General features: G+C 39.5%; 2 protein-coding genes across 8 annotated transcripts in view; one reads left to right on the top strand and one right to left on the bottom strand.

Moving 5' to 3' along the window:
• Window positions 1-13,372, bottom strand: part of hdac7b (histone deacetylase 7b) — a 29,194-nt gene extending 15,822 nt beyond the window's left edge. For 5 of the 7 annotated variants that reach the window (XM_053636007.1, XM_053636012.1, XM_053636013.1 and 2 more), the window contains exons 1-5: window positions 12,713-13,372; window positions 8,247-8,368; window positions 7,856-8,113; window positions 685-769; window positions 491-585 (exon numbers count right to left, since the gene is read on the bottom strand). In XM_053636007.1, the coding sequence (XP_053491982.1) occupies window positions 491-585; window positions 685-764 (175 nt within the window). In that variant the 5' untranslated portion in view covers window positions 765-769; window positions 7,856-8,113; window positions 8,247-8,368; window positions 12,713-13,372. Of the gene's footprint in view, window positions 1-490; window positions 586-684; window positions 770-6,321; window positions 6,935-7,855; window positions 8,369-12,712 lie in introns of those variants that run through there. The other 2 variants (XM_053636008.1, XM_053636009.1) reach the window with 2 other exon arrangements.
• On the top strand, window positions 13,292-16,972 carry LOC128614585 (putative methyltransferase-like protein 7A). Its single transcript, XM_053636019.1, has 3 exons — window positions 13,292-13,881; window positions 15,434-15,519; window positions 15,885-16,972. Exons 1-3 carry the CDS (start codon window positions 13,387-13,389, stop codon window positions 16,030-16,032), a joined length of 729 nt encoding a protein of 242 aa, XP_053491994.1. The 5' UTR covers window positions 13,292-13,386; the 3' UTR covers window positions 16,033-16,972.
• Window positions 16,973-19,520: the final 2,548 nt, after the last annotated feature.

Here is a 19,520-nt window from a genome sequence, read left to right as displayed (position 1 = left end):
CTGCATTACTAAACTGTGGCGGACACGACTGAATCATCTCATTCCACTGCATTACTAAACTGTGGCGGACACGACTGAATCATCTCATTCCACTGCATTACTAAACTGTGGCGGACACGACTGAATCATCTCATTCCACTGCATTACTAAACTGTGGCGGACACGACTGAATCATCTCATTCCACTGCATTACTAAACTGTGGCGGACACGACTGAATCATCTCATTCCACTGCATTACTAAACTGTGGCGGACACGACTGAATCATCTCATTCCACTGCATTACTAAACTGTGGTGGACACGACTGAATCATCTCATTCCTTTGTGTTGCTACGTGGTGGCCACTTTTTCACCTGCAGTTTTCCAAATCTCATACACAAATGACTTTTTTGACAGTTTTCTCTCAGGGTCTCAGTTTTTGGCCATTTCATGATGTACTGTATGTGTGTATGTGTGTGTGTGTGTGTGTGTGTGTGTGTGTGTGTGTTACCAGCTCTCCACAGCTGCTTTCTTCTTTGTTGTGAAGATGGAGGTGTGTTTGGTTGCTCATGCTGTGAGTCCAGCTCAGAGATATGGGCCGTCTCTCTAAACAACAACCGCCAGAGTTTATTATACGGAGTTTGACGAGTTGACATGAACACAGTGTTTAAAACTAATTATTTCAACAACTTTAAACCGAGTCACCGTTGAGTCTCGGCTTGTTTAAAACTCTGACGATTTAAAACGGTCCTCTGCAGCTTCTCCTTCACCGCTTTACTGGCCATCACCCCTGTCAAGTACATATACAGGACAAATATGTGCATGATTATGAACTTCCCACACACTTTATTCTATAAGACGAGGAACTTACGGGGACAAAAAAGGATTCTTCTCCTATAACGGTACATCCCCAGGGATTCCAACTTTTATAAATGAAAGGATGATATGCTGTGCGTTAATAAATGTTATAGATGATGTGTTGTATGTTATGTCATAGAGAATGAAATCAACAACATCGGATCCAGCAGTGTCAGTGAGGCGGAATGTGGGTCAGAGAGGTAGATGAGTTGACATAAATGGTTCCAAAATGAGGCAAATGCACTAAATAGAGCTAACGGAAACGAAGGTTTTAGTTATTGACGTGAGATTAGCTTAGCGATGCAGTCCAGGCTGAGTATGAATTTGGTTTCTGTGGTAAAACGTGTGGCACTGTACTAAAATAATCCCAATACTGACCAACACTGAAGTGAAAAATAGCTTCAACTTTTAAAAAAAAATGTTTTTAACATAAAAACAGTTGTTTCAGCTGAGAAAAACAAAAAAAATTCGACATTTTTTTTTAAACATTTTGATCGACGGTTAACGTTTTCATCATTTCTGCAGTTTCTGGAGAAAATGTGTATTATCTAAGAGTCCTTCAATATCATAATGTAGGTTGCATTTATGTCTGTAACACAGCTATTAATTCTTTACTTTTCAAATCGTTTATATTACACGTCAATGTTAGAAATAGCGCAGACGGACTCCGTGTGTTCATATTTTGAATATTTTGATCGCAAACTTACAGAAAGTATCGGAACGGCAAGGCCAGCTCTTTGTTATTTATTCTATACACCAAAGACATTTGGGTTTGAGATCAGATGATGGAGATGAGACGATAGATCAGAATTTCAGCTTTCATTTCCTGATATTTACATCCAGATGTGTTGAGCAACTTAGAACGTGACACCATTTGTATCAGACGACCCAGTTTTTAGGTGAGCAAAAGTATAGGAACAGATAGTCTTAAAGTAAATAACTCTTAATATTTGGTTGCATGTAATGATAATGATTGGCGGTTACGGCTCTGGGTTACTGATCGGAAGGTCAGGGGTTCAGCGCCACTGTTGAGCCCTTGAGCAAGGCCCTTAACCCTCTCTGCTCCAGGGGGCGCTGTATCATGGCTGACCCTGCGCTCTGACCCCAACTTCCTGAAATGCTGGGGTATATGGAGAAAAGAATTTCACTGTGCTGTAATGTATATTCAATCAATAAAAAATCATTATTGTTATCATATCATTATATACATAACAACACAGTGATTTTTTTTTTTGCATACCCCAGCATGTTAGGAAGTTGGGGTCAGAGCGCAGGGTCAGCCGTGATACAGCGCCCCCTGGAGCAGAGAGGGTTAAGGGCCTTGCTCAAGGGCCCAACAATGGCAGCTTGGCAGTGCTGGGGTTTGAACCCCCGACCTTCTGATCAGTAACCCAGAGCCGTAACCGCCAAGTCAGTACTGCCCTTTTACTTGCGATATGTGCGTCAATCCTACGACTCACTGGTTTTCTGAAAAATAACCCCATTTGGGTGAATTTGGAAACGCCAGCGCCGGACAAGCCCAGCATGGTGAGCTTTACCACAGCAAGGTTGCGTCACAGTGTTGATCAGAGCGCTGAGCAGATTTTTCTTTAACCCAAATGGGGCCTCATTTTTTTTATCAGTATTACTGCGTGAGCCAAACCGAAGAAAAATTTCTGCCGGAAAGGCTGATTTGTTTCGTACCCGTGTGCGAATGCTGAGCACCTGTAAACTGCAAAGACACCGCTCATTTGCATTTAGCGGCACCCACAAAACTCCATATAAGGTCAAGTGCACAACATCTGGGAGCATGAAACGAAGTCAAGTGGGTTTTTACTGCCATTCCACTATATGGTATTTGCTCGTATACACTGAAGCCAAATGTCAGTTCTCCAGGAGCATGCTGCAACACGTAAGAATACGCAAGACCACACAGAGTGCAGATACAAAACAGAACAATAAATACACAGGACCGTATATGCAGAACCATAAATACACAGGACCGTATATGCAGAACCATAAATACACAGGACCGTATATGCAGAACCATAAATACACAGGACCGTATATGCAGAACCATAAATACACAGGACATGGAGTGTAAACGGTTGTGCAGTTTAGTAGCAAAGAGTCTCATAAAGTAAAAAATGTCTGATACAGTTTAGAGCGATCAGGATGAAGGCTGATCGGCAGAAGTGGAAGTTATTTTGACTCAATTCTGCACCAATCAAAATATTTAATAATAATAATAATAATAATAATAATAATAATAATAATAAGCGAGAGCTAAATCTTCCATCAGCTGAGGCATTTGTTGACGGCTTACGGCTCTGTTTATACGCCAACATTTCTTTATCATATTTGAATAATTCGTTTTATTTTCTTAATTCGGGGGGGTGTGTCGGCTCGCTTGATTTATTTTTATGTTCTTTAATCAAAGCCAATCAAATAAAAGGACTGTTTTTGGTCAAATGTTCTGGATGGAGCTCTGAGTCTCTGAGTCCCTGACCGAGCGGGCTGGCAGAACTCCAGAGCTCTTCTATAAAAGACTAGAAGAGCGTCTGCTAAACGCTGTCAGCGTAATAAACAGAAGCAGTTAAAACACCTCAGTATATTCCAGGTATAAAAGTGCAGTAATCCACGCAGATTATATGACTTGAAGTCGAAGTTTACATTAGTTAGAGTTTCTTATGCGCACATTTACACACACTCAGGAGCACGAGTAGGATACGGATTCACCGGATTTTCCCGAATGCCACGTTTCTCGTGTAAACGCAAACGTACGACTGATTTACGAATAAATCTGTTCGTATCCTGCTTGATAAATGAGGCCCAACGTCACAGAGTAACTCGCTAGATGTAACATTAATAGTTATGTAGCAAACTAGGTTACATGATGCTAACTGTAAAAATAGTTACGCAAGCTAATGTTTAAACCTCTCTCACAAAAAGTCATTTGGCTTATTCATCTATATTTTCCCATCAAAGGACATTAGCATGCAATGTTTTGTCAGCAGGCTAACACCAAGCGACATGTTCTACACAATAATACAGAAATATCATTTCAGAAGGTTTATACCAAATAATAAATGGCGTTAAATGTGAACGTAAAGTTGCATTTTAAAATTTTCTTTCGCAGTGGCAGCTCATGTCGTTCATTTTCAGATCTTCCCCTTGCCGCTCTGAAAATTCTAGAAAATTCCTCTTTACACAACAACGAGCTTGTTTTCTTTCAGGTCCAACATGCTGGGTTTCCCCATTACCGACCCAATTACCTGCTCCAGCAAGATAAATGCTGTAACGTGAACACCGCTTTCACACTGTAATTAACACCTGGGGAAATCCATTAACGCTGACATTAACGAGTGGAAATTTCCGAGTCTAAACCTGGGAAATTTCAGCCTGGTTTACACAGTACACCAAACGCTTTAATCTGTAATGAAGTGCAACTTTCTTCAACTTACAAACCTCGAAAAAACTAAAGAGCAACGCTAATAATTTGGAATAACAGAGAAGTTTTCCGTTCTCACAAATTCTCTCACACGACCTGAGAGCGACAGAATTTATTAACCAGGAAACTGTGTCACGCGTAAACTTTCGACAGTTTTAATGAGATTTATATTATATAAATCTCTATCTTTATAAATAAAGATTTCGCTTTCTGCTAAATCTTAATACTGTTAACAAAATAAGACGATGATAAAAATCCCATGTTGTTGTTTATTTAGTCCTGTCCTGAATAAACTATTTCACATAACTGATGTTTACATAAAGTCCTCAAGACAAGATAATAGCTGAATTTATCAAAATGAACCTGTTCAAAAGTTTGCACGCCCTTGATTATTAACACGGTGTGTCGTTACCTGGATGATCAGAGACTGTGTTTATGTTCTGTGAGAGTTGTTCACGAGTCCCGTGTTTGTCCTGAGCAGTTAAACCGCCCACTGTTCTTCAGAAAAATCCTCCAGGTCCTGCACATTCTTTACTTTTACAGAATATTCTGCATATTTGACCCCTTTTCAACTTTTGCGAGTATATGATGTAGAGATCCGTCTCCTCACACCGAGGACGACCGAGGGACTCGTACACGACTATTACAAAAGGTGTAAACATTCACTGATGCTCAAGAAGGCGACAAGATACATTAAGAGCCGGGGGGGGGCAAAACTTTTGAACAGGACGATCGGTGTAAATTGTTTATGATTTTTGTGATCCCTCTTATTTTGTTAACAGTATTAAGATTTAACGGATTCTGCTACTGGGGTATGCAAACTTTTGGGCACAACTGTATATAAATAATGTTTTATACATAACACCTTTTTATTTTCATATTTAAAACGGAACTCAAAGTGCTTTTGAAAAATTACATTAAAAATAAATAAAGAAAGAAAGAAAGAAAGAAAGAAGAAAACAGTAGCCAACAATAAAATAATAAAATCAGCAAATAATGAAAATAATAAAATGAAATAAATAATAGAACTGACAGAAAGAATAAAACAAAAACACATTAAAATAGAGATAGAGAATTCAAATAGTGTATAAAAAAAGAATTACAAGTACAATTACATTACATTATATATTATATTATATTATATTATATTACATTATATTATATTACATTATATTATATTATATTACATTGTTATATTATATTATGTTATATTATATTATGTTATATTATATTATATTACAGTTATATTATATTGTTATATTATATTATATTATATTATATTATATTATATTGTTATATTATATTACATTATGTTATATTATATTATATTATATTATATTACATTGTTATATTATATTATATTATATTATATTACATTGTTATATTATATTATATTATATTATGTTATATTATATTACATTATGTTATATTATATTACATTATGTTATATTATATTATATTATATTATATTACATTGTTATATTATATTACATTATGTTATATTATATTATATTACATTATGTTATATTATATTATATTATATTACATTGTTATATTATATTATATTATATTATATTACATTGTTATATTATATTATATTATATTATGTTATATTATATTATATTATATTATGTTATATTATATTATATTATATTACATTGTTATATTATATTACATTATGTTATATTATATTATATTACATTATGTTATATTATATTATATTATATTACATTGTTATATTATATTATATTATATTACATTGTTATATTATATTATATTATATTATGTTATATTATATTATATTATATTACATTGTTATATTATATTATATTATGTTATATTATATTATATTATATTACATTATGTTATGTTATATATTAAATTACATTATATATTAAAATAATATTACAATTATAAAGTATAATTAAAATAGAATAAAAGTAAAGTAACGTGCCAGTAAAATGACAGTTTTATTAATTTATTTTATTTTCTGGTAAAGAGATGATGTTTTGTAGCGGGTTTATGGTTTTAATTTTTAAAGTAGTATTTCTCACCTGTCACTTCTTCAATCAGGACTGAGAGCAGGAGGAAAGATTCTGAGCTGAGAGATTCGTTTAAATACGACCAAAAACACACCTCTCTCTGAGTCTGAGTCTCTCACACACACACACACACACACACACACACACACACACACACACTATTTACACACCACAGACAAGGTATCCGGTGTGTATTCCAGTAAACAGCACCCCTGGCCTCGCTTCATAACTTGGCACTGACACACTGACATTTTCACTTCCTGTTTGTTTTGGATCGTTTGGTGTTTGCGTTCTGTATCTTGGTAATTGTGTGGGATATTTCTTTTTACTTCATTAACATTGTTGTATGATTTTATAGCCAGTAATTCTTGAGCAGATACACAAACATTAAGGTTCCTGAAACACACCAGCCTCCTGAGGGTCGTGTGTTAGTACTGCTCAGACGGCATTAGTTCTCTGGACGTGTGTGTGTGTGTGTGTGTGTGTGTGTGTGTGTGTGATCGGTGATATTATAGGCAGACGTGTGTAGTAATACGTGATCTCTGTATAAATCACAAATAAGTTCACCCTGTAACGTGTAGAACCACATTTAACAACGTTTCCCTTGACTTTGAAGGTTTTGTCTTTTATTATAAGGGCTTGAGCGGTGGTAGGTCACGTGACAGTAACATGTCTGTAGCTGTACCTGTGCTAGGAACTCAGTAACTTCCAGGAAGCAATGCTTCTCTGACACGTCTGTTTAAACCATGCCTATATTTTATTGTTCTGCATTTTTTGTTTGCGGTGCGAGACAAAAGAAACGAGTGAGCGCTTCCTGGAGCGTCTTTCAAACCTCCTTTCGCACAAGATATAACTCAATCTTTACCTACATGTCCATTCAGTCAGGATATACACCTATCAGCCATAACATACAAACCACCGACAGGTGAAGTGAATAACACTGACTATCTCGTTACAAAGGGGTGGGATATTTTTATTAGGCAGCAGGTGATCAGTCAGTTCTGGAAGTTGACGTGTTGGAAGCAGGAAAAATGGGCAAGTGTAAGGATCTTTGACAAGGGGCAGATTGTGATGTCTAGACGACTGGGTCAGAGCTTCTCCAAAATGGCATGTCATGTGGGGTGTTCCCGGTATGCAGGGGTTAGTACCTACGGAAAGTGGTCCAAGGAAGGACAACCAGTGAACCGGAGACAGGGTCATGGGCTCCCAAGGCTCAGTGATGCGCGTGGGGAGAGAAGGCTAGCCTGCTGGGTCCGAGCCCACAGAAGATCTACTGCAGCACAAACTGCTGAAAAAGTTCATGCTGGTTCTGATAGAAAGGAGTCAGAACACACAGAGCATCACAGCTTGCTGCGTATGGAGCTGCAGAGCGGTCAGAGCGCCCATGCTGACTTCCTGTACACCACCGAAACACCTACAAAGGGCATCAGGACTAGACCATGGAGCGATGGAAGAAGGTGTCCTGGTCTGATGAATCACGTTTTCTTTTACATCATGTTGAGGTCGGGTGTGTGTGTGTGTGTGTGTGTGTGTGTGCGGCGCTTACCTGGGGAAGAGATGGCACCAGGATACACTATGGGAAGAAGGCGAGGCGGCGGAGGCAGTGTGATGCTCTGGGCAATGTTCTGCTGGGAAACCTCGGGTCCTGCCGTTCATGTGGATGTTACTTTGACACGTCCCACCTACCTAAACACTGTCGCAGACCGAGTACATCACTTCATGGCAGCGGTATCCCCTAATATCAGTGGTCTCTTCCAGCAGGATAACGCTCCCTGACACACTGCAGAAATAGTTCAGGAACGGTCTGAGGAACATGACAAAGAGTTCAAGGTGTTGACTCGGCCTCCAAATTCCCCACATCTCTAATCAAGTATACTGTATGTAGGATGTTCTGGACAAACAAGTCCGATCCATGGAGACCTCGCCTCACAACTTACAGGACTTAAAGGACCTGCTGCTAACGTCTTGGTGCCAGATCCCACAGCACACCTTCAGAGGTCTTGTGGAGTCCACGCCTCGACGGGTCCGAGCTGTTATGGGGTCACAAGGAGAGGAGGACCTGCACAATATTAGGCAGATGGCTGTAATGTTAGAGCTGATCAGTGTATGTTATATAACCTGTGGCTCAGAGGCATATTGTCTGTGTAAGATCTCCTTTACAGTCCATTAGGATGTAGATATTAACCATGTTAGTCAGTGGTAGAAATTCTAAAGTACTGTGTCATTATTTTAGAGTAAAATGATAAATAAGACCGCTTTAAATAAAGCTGACTGAGACAGCACTGAGAAGAAAGGAACATTAGAGGAACAGGACATTATTGACATTATTTATAAACACACACTCGGTTTCAGCGTCACGCCGCAGGTTTAAGCTGGAAAAGTAAAGGAAGAAAACCTCAAAGTTTCAGCATGATCAATATTATTTCATATTTCTAAATCTCCTGATGGTACAGGAAGTCAGCAGGTCATGTGACACTGAGGCCTGGTTAGAAATAACCTATTTCACATTTCCTGAACCCCTGATACGACTTCAGCGTAGCGTCTACTGCATCTGTAACACAGGACCTCTCTAATACTCACCTTATTATCTGATCTATTTAAAGTGCTTTACACATCAAGCACTGCTTATTCACCTTATCTGGATTAGGATCATTTTTCTTTTTGGATTATTGTAACGCATTGAGAGTTACACTTGAATGAAAGGTGCTTATAAAAATGTAACCTTATTGTTATTCTAAATATATTATTATGAATATATTAAGTAATATATTTTAAATAGTATATCATATGCTTTATAATATATATTATATTATTCCTCTTCATCAATTCGCTCAGTTTTATTTAGTTAAATTAGCTGATAAAACTAGCGGCTTGGTTTGTCTTAAATAACGTTTTATTATTACTTATAAGTCCTTTGTATTCAATTTGAATATAATTTTAATCTTTATTTAGTTCCTTTTATATCAGGTAATATTGTTTTTTCCATGAAAAGGACAATACGGAGTGTGGCGTTAGTTAAAACGTGACTTTTTCATGTTGTCAGTTCGACAGCAGTCAGTCGTACTGATTCCAAAAAAGACATTACACAAAATACTGTCACAATGTGTTTGTTAAATTCGTTTTAAAAAATTATATTCATTTTCACACAGTTCACAGGATAAATGTATTAGTTTCACATTTTATTAACAAGATAAACAGCCTTTAAAAAAAAAATCTTTACATTTGGTGTAAATTAAATTCCATTAGAAGTGACTTTTAAGAAAGGATTGAAGCAGATGTTTGTTGTGTTTTTGTTTATATGAATCTGACCACTTTTTCCTCCACTCTGATCAGTGAGTCGATCAGTTTTATTGAGCGTCTTGCAGAACCAGACGAGGTTCTTCTGGAGACTTTGTCTGTCGCACTCACTTCTTATTTCTGCAGCGAAACCCAGCAGCCTTCATTGTGGTTTTGTTTTTTTTTTCCGTCTGAAACGTGTCTCTTACATAATACGCTGCTTTCTTTACTGACATACAAACACTCTTCTGTAACATCTCATTTAATTTCACGTTTAGAAATCTAAAATGTTTTTGTACTGACTCAATCATGTAGAAGTCATCAAATAAAAATCTGTAACAAAGGTTGTACTAAAAAAAAAAAAAGGGGGGGGGTGCCTAGACTTTTGCACAGTTCTGTACATTTTCACCAACATATTTTGATCAGATACTCTTATTCCATAATCAGTTGATCCACTAGACCCCCAGCCTCTACATGTCTGGGATAAATGACCCATTTGTCCCCCGTGATGTTGGGGGTCCCCCTACAGTTACTCTCAAAAACAAAACAAACGAACAAGAAAAGGTGAAGACTTTTCACTGAAGAATACGTTCCTGCAAACTGAGAACTTTTCTGTAATCCCTGTATGAAACTGAAATATACTCACCGATCAATTTATGACAACAACGATTTAATGTCTCTTAATGACGGAAAGATACTATGATGACTCCATGTGTTACACGTTACTGTTGTTTCTGTTCTTAAAACATTTCACACTTAAAATGTACATTAATAAAGACTGTGTCGTGGCGTATATTTCCTGCCTAGTCTTCATACGTGGTTAAATCAAATCAATTCTTAATAACGGATTCAAATGTTTAGACCCTATAAAAAAGCTCAGGTAGTACAAGATTAAAATGTAAATATAATATTCGCATACAGTCAGTGCGAAGTATCGCTCAGTGTAGCTTTGTCTCCTGATGTGCTAAACCTTGTTGTTTATTTGTTTTGGATCTTTGTTTGTTTGTTTGTTTGTTTGTTACTCACCTGCTCGTTGCCTGTTTGTAGCGACTATGACTTTGTTTCAGGATTTGGATTTGTTTGCCTGTGGAAAGACTGAAGCCTTTACCTCGCACCTGTACCTGTCTCCGCCTCCTGACACGCAAACACCTTTATAACACCACACAGAAGTGACCTCGCAGTGATGTGTAATATTTACGCATGTCAATCATTTTCTGTAAAATGTACATTTGACCCATATTATTATTCATTATTAAACCTTATAATCATGATATTTTCAAATGATTTATTTCTAACGCTCCTCCTTTACACACACAAATGTTTCTTTCCTTTAACGCACCTACATTTTATATTTACCACCTAATAATGTTTAAATCTTTTTTTTTTCTTTAAAGTATTCCTGGCTATCCTTAAAATGCATTAAAGGTTTATTACATTATTATCGTTGTTGTGTTTTATCTTATTACTTTATTATTCTATTTTAAATCATATTATTACACACCTTACTGCTCTGAAAGGGTTTGTTATGTTTGTTTCTTCATAATCGAGTGTGTATGTTGATGAACTCCAGGCACCTGTAAAGTGTAAAGCAGGTTTCTGACGCGGCTCATTTGCATTTAGCGACGCCCACAAAAACTCCATAGAAGGCGAAGTGCACAGAGCTGGGAGCCCGAAATGAATAATCAGGGTAACAGCTGGAAGATATTTTAACTCACTTCTATACCGATAAAAATATTTAGCAATATATAATATTAATAATAAGTCAGCGCTAAATCTTCCATCTGGTACGGGTTTGTGTCCAGGGTCCAACCAGCACGAGACTCCAAGGCTCTTCTATAAGTCGCTCTGGATGAGGGCGTCGGCTAAACGTCATGAACATCAACAGTTTAAACTCCACGCTATATTCCAGATGTAAAAGCCCGTGCAGATGAAATGATTTCTAGACTGTAAGTTAGTCTTCTTAAGCGTAAATAAATCCGTTCGTATCCAGCTCGATAAATGAGATGCGGTGTGATGATGAGGTTTAAAGTCCCCGTGAAGCGCCATGAAACGTGCAGCGTTATCCAATGTGTTTATGTAATTTCCACCGAAACGGGAAGTCAGGGCGGGACATATCGAGTGGCTCCTCTCCTTTTAAAAACAGCCAATAGCGATTAGCTTTCCTCACAGTCTTGACTGTTAGTAGCATGGACGTTTATAACGTTGTGGGCGGGACACTTCAGATTCCAGAGAGCTTTTGATTGGACAGAAAGTCTGATGAGTGCAGAATGATGTCATCAGAATCGTTGATTCGTATCGGTGGTAGAGAGACTGTACGTTTTGAACGCATGTCTCTTCGAAAACGCGAATTTTGTGGTTGTTTTGGAGCGCAGGAGTTTATAGATCACCTTAAAGCTGCCGTATTCATACTGAAAGCCGCTAAACTTCCATTTATTCATGGGGACTTTAACAGCACCTTGATGGTGTTTTTGAGCTAAAATCTAAACAGCAGCGTCCTCTGCTGGTTCTGCTGTGAAGCGCACTGAGCACACACAGTCTCCAGTGTTCCACTCTGCATTGCTCTGTGGTTCTAGATCTAGAACATCATGTGTGTACTGTGTTCTAGATCTCACTGTGAACACGTCCTGTAAACTTTACAAATTCTGCCTTTAATAAAAATGTCCTTATCCTTTCATCTCATCCACAAAACCTCCAGTAAAAACATCTGCTTTCATAAATATAAAAGACCATGAGAAAAAATTAGAAACGCTGTGGACGTTCCTGTGATAAATATGCTCAGTGGGAGTAGAACCTTGGCCTCAGACAAAGTGTGTGTGTGTGTGTGTGTGTATTAAAAGGCACACAAAGTAAGTCAGTCCACCTGAGCATATACATGTAGATATAAATGTATTTATCTGCCACGTTCTTAAATAGGTTTATATATATATATATATATATATATATATATATATATATATATATATATATATATATATATATATATAAAAAAGTGCCTCACAATGAAATACACTATATTTAAGTCTACACTAGTGCTATAGGGAACATAATTAATGACCTATAGACGACCTTTCCCTTACATGCAGTGACTTGAAAAGAAGATTTACAAGTTATATACACACATACTCACCAGCCACTTTATTGGGAACACCTGTACACCTGCAGTTCATCTGCGTGAAGGTTCAAAGTGTTGAGATGCTTTTCTGCTCACCACGGTTGCTGCAGGTGAGCAGTCTGCTCATTCTCCTCTCACCTCTCTCATCAGTAACGCGTTTCCACCCACTGATGTTTGTTTGTTTGTTTGTTTTCTGTGTAACTCTACGAGATTGCTGTGTGTAAAATTCCCAGCAGATCAGCAGTTTCTGAAATACTCGAATTGTCAGAATCACTGAGATCACTGAGATGTCTTCTCCATCCTGATGTTAGATGTGAACACTGACTGAAGCTCTTCATGATTTTGTAGGCCTACACTGAGCTGCTGTCACGTGATTGGCTGATTGGCTAACTTCAAGACTTTCAGATACGTAAACACGTGTGAGAGGAGCTGTCCAATGCATGGTCTAATCTAAGTGCAGAGTAAGCGTTTTGCTCTGAGGGAGTCATCTGAGGACAGAACAGAATATTCAGTGACGTCGCTCGCACTTCGGCCAATCACACGCCGCGTTTGTGCGCTGCACAATGAATATGCATGAGCTCCCGTCTCCTCCCGTCTCCTCGCCTGCACTTTAGGATCTCACCGTAACGTTTTATTTCCGGATCGTTATTTTCCGAGACAAAGTTCGGTTTCCGGTGGAGAGAGACGACATGTCGTTGTTGATGCGCGCGTGCACGCTCGTGGTGAGGCTCGTGACGGTTCCGCTGGTGATCGCGGAAGCGCTCGGGCTTTACAAACTCTACAAGCGCTTCTTCCCGTACCTCATATACAAGATCTCCGTGACATACAACGTGAAGATGAAGGAGCAGAAGCGCGAGCTGTTCCGCGGCCTGGTACGGTTCAGTCCGCCGCACGGGCCTCTGCGCGTGCTGGAGATCGGCTGCGGTACCGGAGCCAACTTCGAGCACTATCCCGCAGGCTGCAAGATCACGTGCACCGACCCGAACCCGCACTTCCAGAAGTACCTGCAGAAGAGCATAGAGAACAGCCCGCACCTGGAGTACGACAGGTTCCTGGTGGCGCCTGCTGAGGACCTGCGGCAGGTTCAGGACGGTTCTGTGGACGTGGTGGTGTGCACACTGGTTCTGTGTTCCGTCAAGAACACGGGTCAGGTTCTACAGGAGGCCAAGAGGATCCTCAGAGAGGTGATTATTATTATTATTATTATTATTATTATTATTATGAATAATAATTATTGATATTATGACTTTACTTATTATTATTCTTCCTCTTCTTTTTCTTCTTCTGGCTAGGGTGTCTATCTATAACAGCCCATAGAACCATCTGGTAAAAAGTTGTGAAATTTGCACACTGATTGGGGAGGGTCTAACTAACATTCTGTAGTGCCGCTATCAGGTGAAATCTGGGCCTAATTTGGAAGTACGCTTATGGTCATAACTTTTGAACCGTGTGTCCAAAATGTCTTGCAATAAAAGGCATGCCTGGATTCTCTGGGTCGAGACGAGTTTAACGTATCCTGTGACATCAATTTATGCCAGATTAGATTTTCCGCCATGTTGGATTTTGTCAGAAAATTGTTTTCGCTAGTCCTCCTACTATAAAGTATGTCCAATCATCACCAAATTTGGCACACATCATCTTCAGAGGAAGCCTCAGAAAATGTTTCTAAACGTTGTCCGTAAACATTCTTTGACCCCAGTGTAGAAAGTTTGCAGGATCGCTGGGGAGACCCTGAATTTCCTCAGCAGTCTCAGATGGTACAACCGTTGTCTGGCTTCGATCACCAGAGCTTGGATGTGATGAGTCCAGGTCAGGTCCTCAGAGATGTGTACTCAAAGGTATCTGAAGCTGCTCACTCTCTCCATGCGGGTCCCGCCAATCTCGAGTGGGGTGTAGTTCCTCTGCTGCCTCTTCCTGAAATCCACAACCAGCTCCTTGGTTTTACTGACATTCAGAGAGAGACTGTTAGCCTGGCACCAAGCTACGAGTTTCTCCACCTCGTCAAAGTAGGAGGCCTCGTCGTTGTTGGAGATGAGGCCCATAATTACTGTGTCGTCAGCAAACTTGATGATAGAGCTGGAGCTGTGCGAGGACACAGTCATGTGTGTAGAGAGAGTAGAGCAGGGGGCTCAGGACACAACCTTGTGGGGCTTCAGTGCTCAGGGTGACGGTGGTGTTCAGGGTGACGGTGGTGTTCAGGGTGACTGTGTTGCTCAGGGTGATGGTGGTGTTCAGGGTGACGGTGTTGCTCAGGGTGACGATGGTGTTCAGGGTGACGATGGTGCTCAGGGTGATGATGGTGCTCAGGGCGACGGTGGTGTTCAGGGTGACGATGTTGCTCATGGTGACAATGGTGTTCAGGGTGACTATGTTGCTCAGGGTGATGGTGGTGCTCAGGGTGACGATGGTGTTCAGGGTGATGGCCCAATCTTCTTGTTGTTGCAAAATAATTTACCTTTGAACTATTGAGGTTACAGGTTACACTCACAGTGGTTCCATTAAGGGTTCTGTGGATAATGGGTTCTACTCAGAATCCTATCTGGTAGAGAAACACTGGTGTAGTGTAACCCTAAACCAGGTCACACGGTTAAAAAGGGTTAACCGAAGGACATTTATAAAAACACACACTGACACTTGACAATCCCCATTCCTCTGGTTGTTGTTTTTGGTGGTGGTGGTACAGATTATAAACAGTTATCACTCACATTAATACACTAATAAAGTTTTGGTTTACAGGGTGGAGCGTTTTTCTTCATGGAGCACGTTGTGGCTGAGGAATCTAGCTGGGCCTTCTTTCTGCAGAATGTGATTCAGCCTTTCTGGTATTGAACACACACACACACACACACACAAACACACACACAGGTGCCAATATTTTCAGCACCAATTCAAACTGTATGGAGTTTAATCTCTTGTGCGAGATGATAAAATACTTCCACGTGACCTTGTTCAACTTTGACACCACAGCACTGCTGAATACTGGACTGTGATTGGTCAGGAGGTGTTGATTAGTTCTCTATAACAGCAGCTCTGAGAGGAGCGCAGGTTTATATGAACGTGCTCGTATTCATACGCTGTCGCTGTGGGGGGTTTTTTTTGTCTTATTATTGTTATTGTGAAGTTTAAGAGTGAACGCGCGGTGTTTGTAGCGTGTTAATGAGGTGTACGGTTTCCCCGGGTGTTACAGGTACTATTTCGGTGACGGCTGTGAGTTGACCCGTGCGACCTGGCAGCACGTGGAACAAGCTGGGTTCTCAGAGGTGCAGCTCCGCCACATCCAGGCTCCGCTTAATTTCCTGATTAAACCACACATCGTCGGTTATGCTGTGAAGTAAACAACACACACACACACACAAGATTAAAACTGCACTGTGTGTGGTGTTTAAAATCAAATCATTTTAAATTGAAACTAATTATGGTAAGTGTTCGCTTCTTGGCTTGATTCGTATCTCAATCCAGATGATGAAGAGCTCAGGCTCCACCCATTTTGCTGATGTTTGATGAGAGTGGGTGGAGTCAGTTGTAATCAGAGACCAATCACCGCAGGCACCTATTGTAATTCATTAGTGTTCTTCTTCTTCGTCTGCTCTTGAGTCTATGGCAGAACAGAGAACCGTACACAGGGCAGTTATGGAATCCGGCACGCAGTTAGAGTCGATGTCGTTTTCCGTCATGAGAATGTTTCCGCCATTTTGAATTTTCTGAAAAACCTAACTCCTGCTACACCGTTTGTCCGATTTTCACGAAAATCGAATCAGATCATCTTCAAGCAGATTCTCGAATAAAACGCAAAGAATTCGATGATGAGCATGTCGAAATGCCCATGAGGCTATATCACGATAATGCTTTAGTGTATTCAGAACAAAATTGGTGTATATTATAGCCATCATGACTTGAGGGTACCTGTGCAGTTTCTGAACAGCGTCACCTAGTGCTCACCGGATGTTTAAAAAAAAAGCACGTTTTTGATTTGGGACCGTTCGTGCGATTTTTCACCCATTTAGACTCAGATCATTGGCCCCATAATTGCTGCTTGCAGCTATATTACACATTTATTTTCTTTCTCTAACTTTCAGTAATTTTAATATTAATAAAAATATCTAGCACCAGGGATGAAGAGTCACGTGTCACACGTGTTTTCATTTCCAATGTAATCTTTTGTGAAAAGGTTTGACAAAAGTTGAAGTCTTGTATAACATGTACATATAAAGATAGAAAGATAAATCATCTCTGATGTGTGTGTGTGTGAGGATTTATTAAAGAGCCTTACTGCCATCTAGTGTCCTGGAGGTGTCATTGTCAGCATAAAAAAATAAATAAATTATTTATTTTTATAGCAATAACACAAACACACACTCACTTCAAATGTTCACTCTGATCTCATAAAAGACACGTTCTGACTGAAAATCTAAGAAAAATCTCATCAAATATTGCAAGTCTGTACAAGCCTGTTAGTAAACAACATTTAAAGGTGCAGTTTGTAACGTTTACAGGTTCTTGTTTTTTATTTAGACTTGTAATATTCTCGTCATTTCCAACACACCTCAGAAAAACCCTGTGAGTCACAGTAATAATAATACCAGGTGATAGATAGATTTCTTTATTTCAAGCTTCTGCTACTATTTATACAGTCTGTACATTAGCTCCGCCCACAGCTTCAACGGTGCTGCTCAGCTCCACCTCTTTTTTTCCTTAAAAGGAAACTTTTAACTTCTTTATCACCTCCTGTGATAAATCAACATCTACAGTTGTTTTGGTCCATGCACACAACTGAAGCCAGTCAGTAACTGAGTAAACATTCTGAAGAGATAAAAAGGGAAATATTAAGAACTAGCATGATCATTAGCATGAGACATCGGCGAGTCATAGTTAGCTTACTGTGAAACCCCACACACGTGCACTGTCAGGCTCTCGGTGGCTTTTAGGACGTTATTGCAGTCAGAAATGAAGCTACTTACTTGGCAGTAGGAAGTTAACTTTACAGATAAAATACTCGCTAAAGAGTCATTAAACGATCTGTGCGACTCCACAGTGCTACGAATAATGTACACAACACAGAGGTGTGTGGTAACGCGCTACATTTACTGCTTTACATTTACCTGAGTAACGTTTTTTAAAAAATTCACTTTTAAGAGTAGGTTTAACGGGCCACACTTATACTCTCACTCAAGTTCACTTTTAATCACAGAAATGTACTTTTACTTCCCTACGGTCGGTGGCGTTCCTCCGTTACTGTTAAATCTTCAGGAATACATGTAGTTTTAATAATTACTTTATATCGTGTATAATGAGGTCGCGAGTCTCACCATGCGCCGCCAATGGGGGGCTCCGAATGATTAAGATAACAACTGGACCTTTAAAATATTTGTCATCCATCCATCTTCTATACCAGTTATCCTACAGGGTCGCAGGGAACCTGGAGCATGGGGCACGAGGCGGGGTACACCCTGGACGGGGTGCCAATCCATCGCAGGGCACACACACACACTACGGACACTTTGGACATGCCAATCAGCCTACCATGCATGTCTTTGGACTGGAGGAGGAAACCGGAGGAAACCACACACATGAGGCAGCAGCGAGACTCGAACCCCCAACCCTGCAGGCATGAGGCGAATGTTCTAAACACTAATCCACCGTGCGCCCCAAAATCGGTCATATATTTAATATATAAAATGTAAAAGTAAGAGATACAAACGTAACAGTTAATACTATTTTATATATATACAGAGAGAATATAAAAATATATACGTGTGTGTAATGATTGTTTTTAGACGTACTCTGTAATGGTTTTGCATGTAGTCCTCATGCAAGCCATTTATTATGGAAGTAATGATATTTAACATGACGTGTGGCACTGGCACGTGAGCTGCACTCAGGTTTGAGCAGCAGTGTAAGGGCTAGGATGGAGTGTGTAGGCCCGTGTCTATCTCCAGTGTCTGTAGTGTGTGTGATGATCCCGTACTTCAGTTAAATACACTCCTGTAAACCTGTGGTCGTTACAGCTGTAGTAAACATCACGTGTTTAGGCGTAAAGCGGGAGGACGGGGGCACGTCGAGTGTGGTGTTAATCCGGATGCTGACAGGTTTTTGTTAACATGGTGTGAAAATAAAGACAGTCTGCTGTTGGGAAAATGTTTAGTTTTTTGGTGTGTGTGTGTGAGGTTTTGTGTTGAAAATGGCAGGTTGTGTGTTATCGTGCTCATCACAGGACTGGGATCTGCAGCTTCACCCCGAACCCAGGTTTTAGGTCATATAAACAGAACAGACTTTCAGGGAGAGGTGTGACGTACACTTCTCCACGTAGTCTGAGACTCAGGATTTTCTCCTCGGACACTTCACTACTCTTACTCAACCCATTATTAATGTTATTACGTTTACTTCTTACCTGAGTAAAACTTATAGCGACTCTACCCACCCCATTCTGCCATTTTATAATTAAACAGCTAACGTCACTTCATGTTCAGAGAAGAAAACGACATTTTACCCCCAAAATAATAACAATAATAATAATAATAATAAAACAGTGTGTTGGTGTTACAGTAAAAGTCCAGGTTTATTCCTCGTATATGACAACAATTTTATAGTTCAATGTTGCGAAACATTCGTGAAACATCTGGTCTATAAACACTCGCTCCCTCACCAGCCTCTCTCTATTCTTTGTCTGGAAGTTAATAAGCCAAAAAAAACGCAGCTTGAAACCACAAAGAAGCGTAAACTCTTAAAAAAACCTAAAGTCACCGCTTCTCCTCTGACACTGGAGACTCCTTCCGTATTTCCGTCCGTTATGAACGACTTGTTACTATAGAAACGATAACGCATT

The sequence above is a fragment of the Ictalurus furcatus genome, chromosome 11 (genome assembly GCF_023375685.1).
Source record: "Ictalurus furcatus strain D&B chromosome 11, Billie_1.0, whole genome shotgun sequence".
Lineage (NCBI taxonomy): Eukaryota > Metazoa > Chordata > Actinopteri > Siluriformes > Ictaluridae > Ictalurus > Ictalurus furcatus.
The sequence above is the reverse complement of the archived record's forward strand: the minus strand, read 5'-3'. Positions and strand labels throughout refer to the sequence as shown.

Excerpts from the sequence above, each read along its gene's own strand:
- LOC128614585 (XM_053636019.1), top strand. The coding sequence starts at position 13,387 with ATGTCGTTGTTGATGCGCGCGTGCACGCTCGTGGTGAGGCTCGTGACG. Across the intron at positions 13,882-15,433 it reads CCAAGAGGATCCTCAGAGAG|GGTGGAGCGTTTTTCTTCAT; the intron begins GTGATTATTATT and ends TTTGGTTTACAG. Across the intron at positions 15,520-15,884 it reads AATGTGATTCAGCCTTTCTG|GTACTATTTCGGTGACGGCT; the intron begins GTATTGAACACA and ends CGGGTGTTACAG.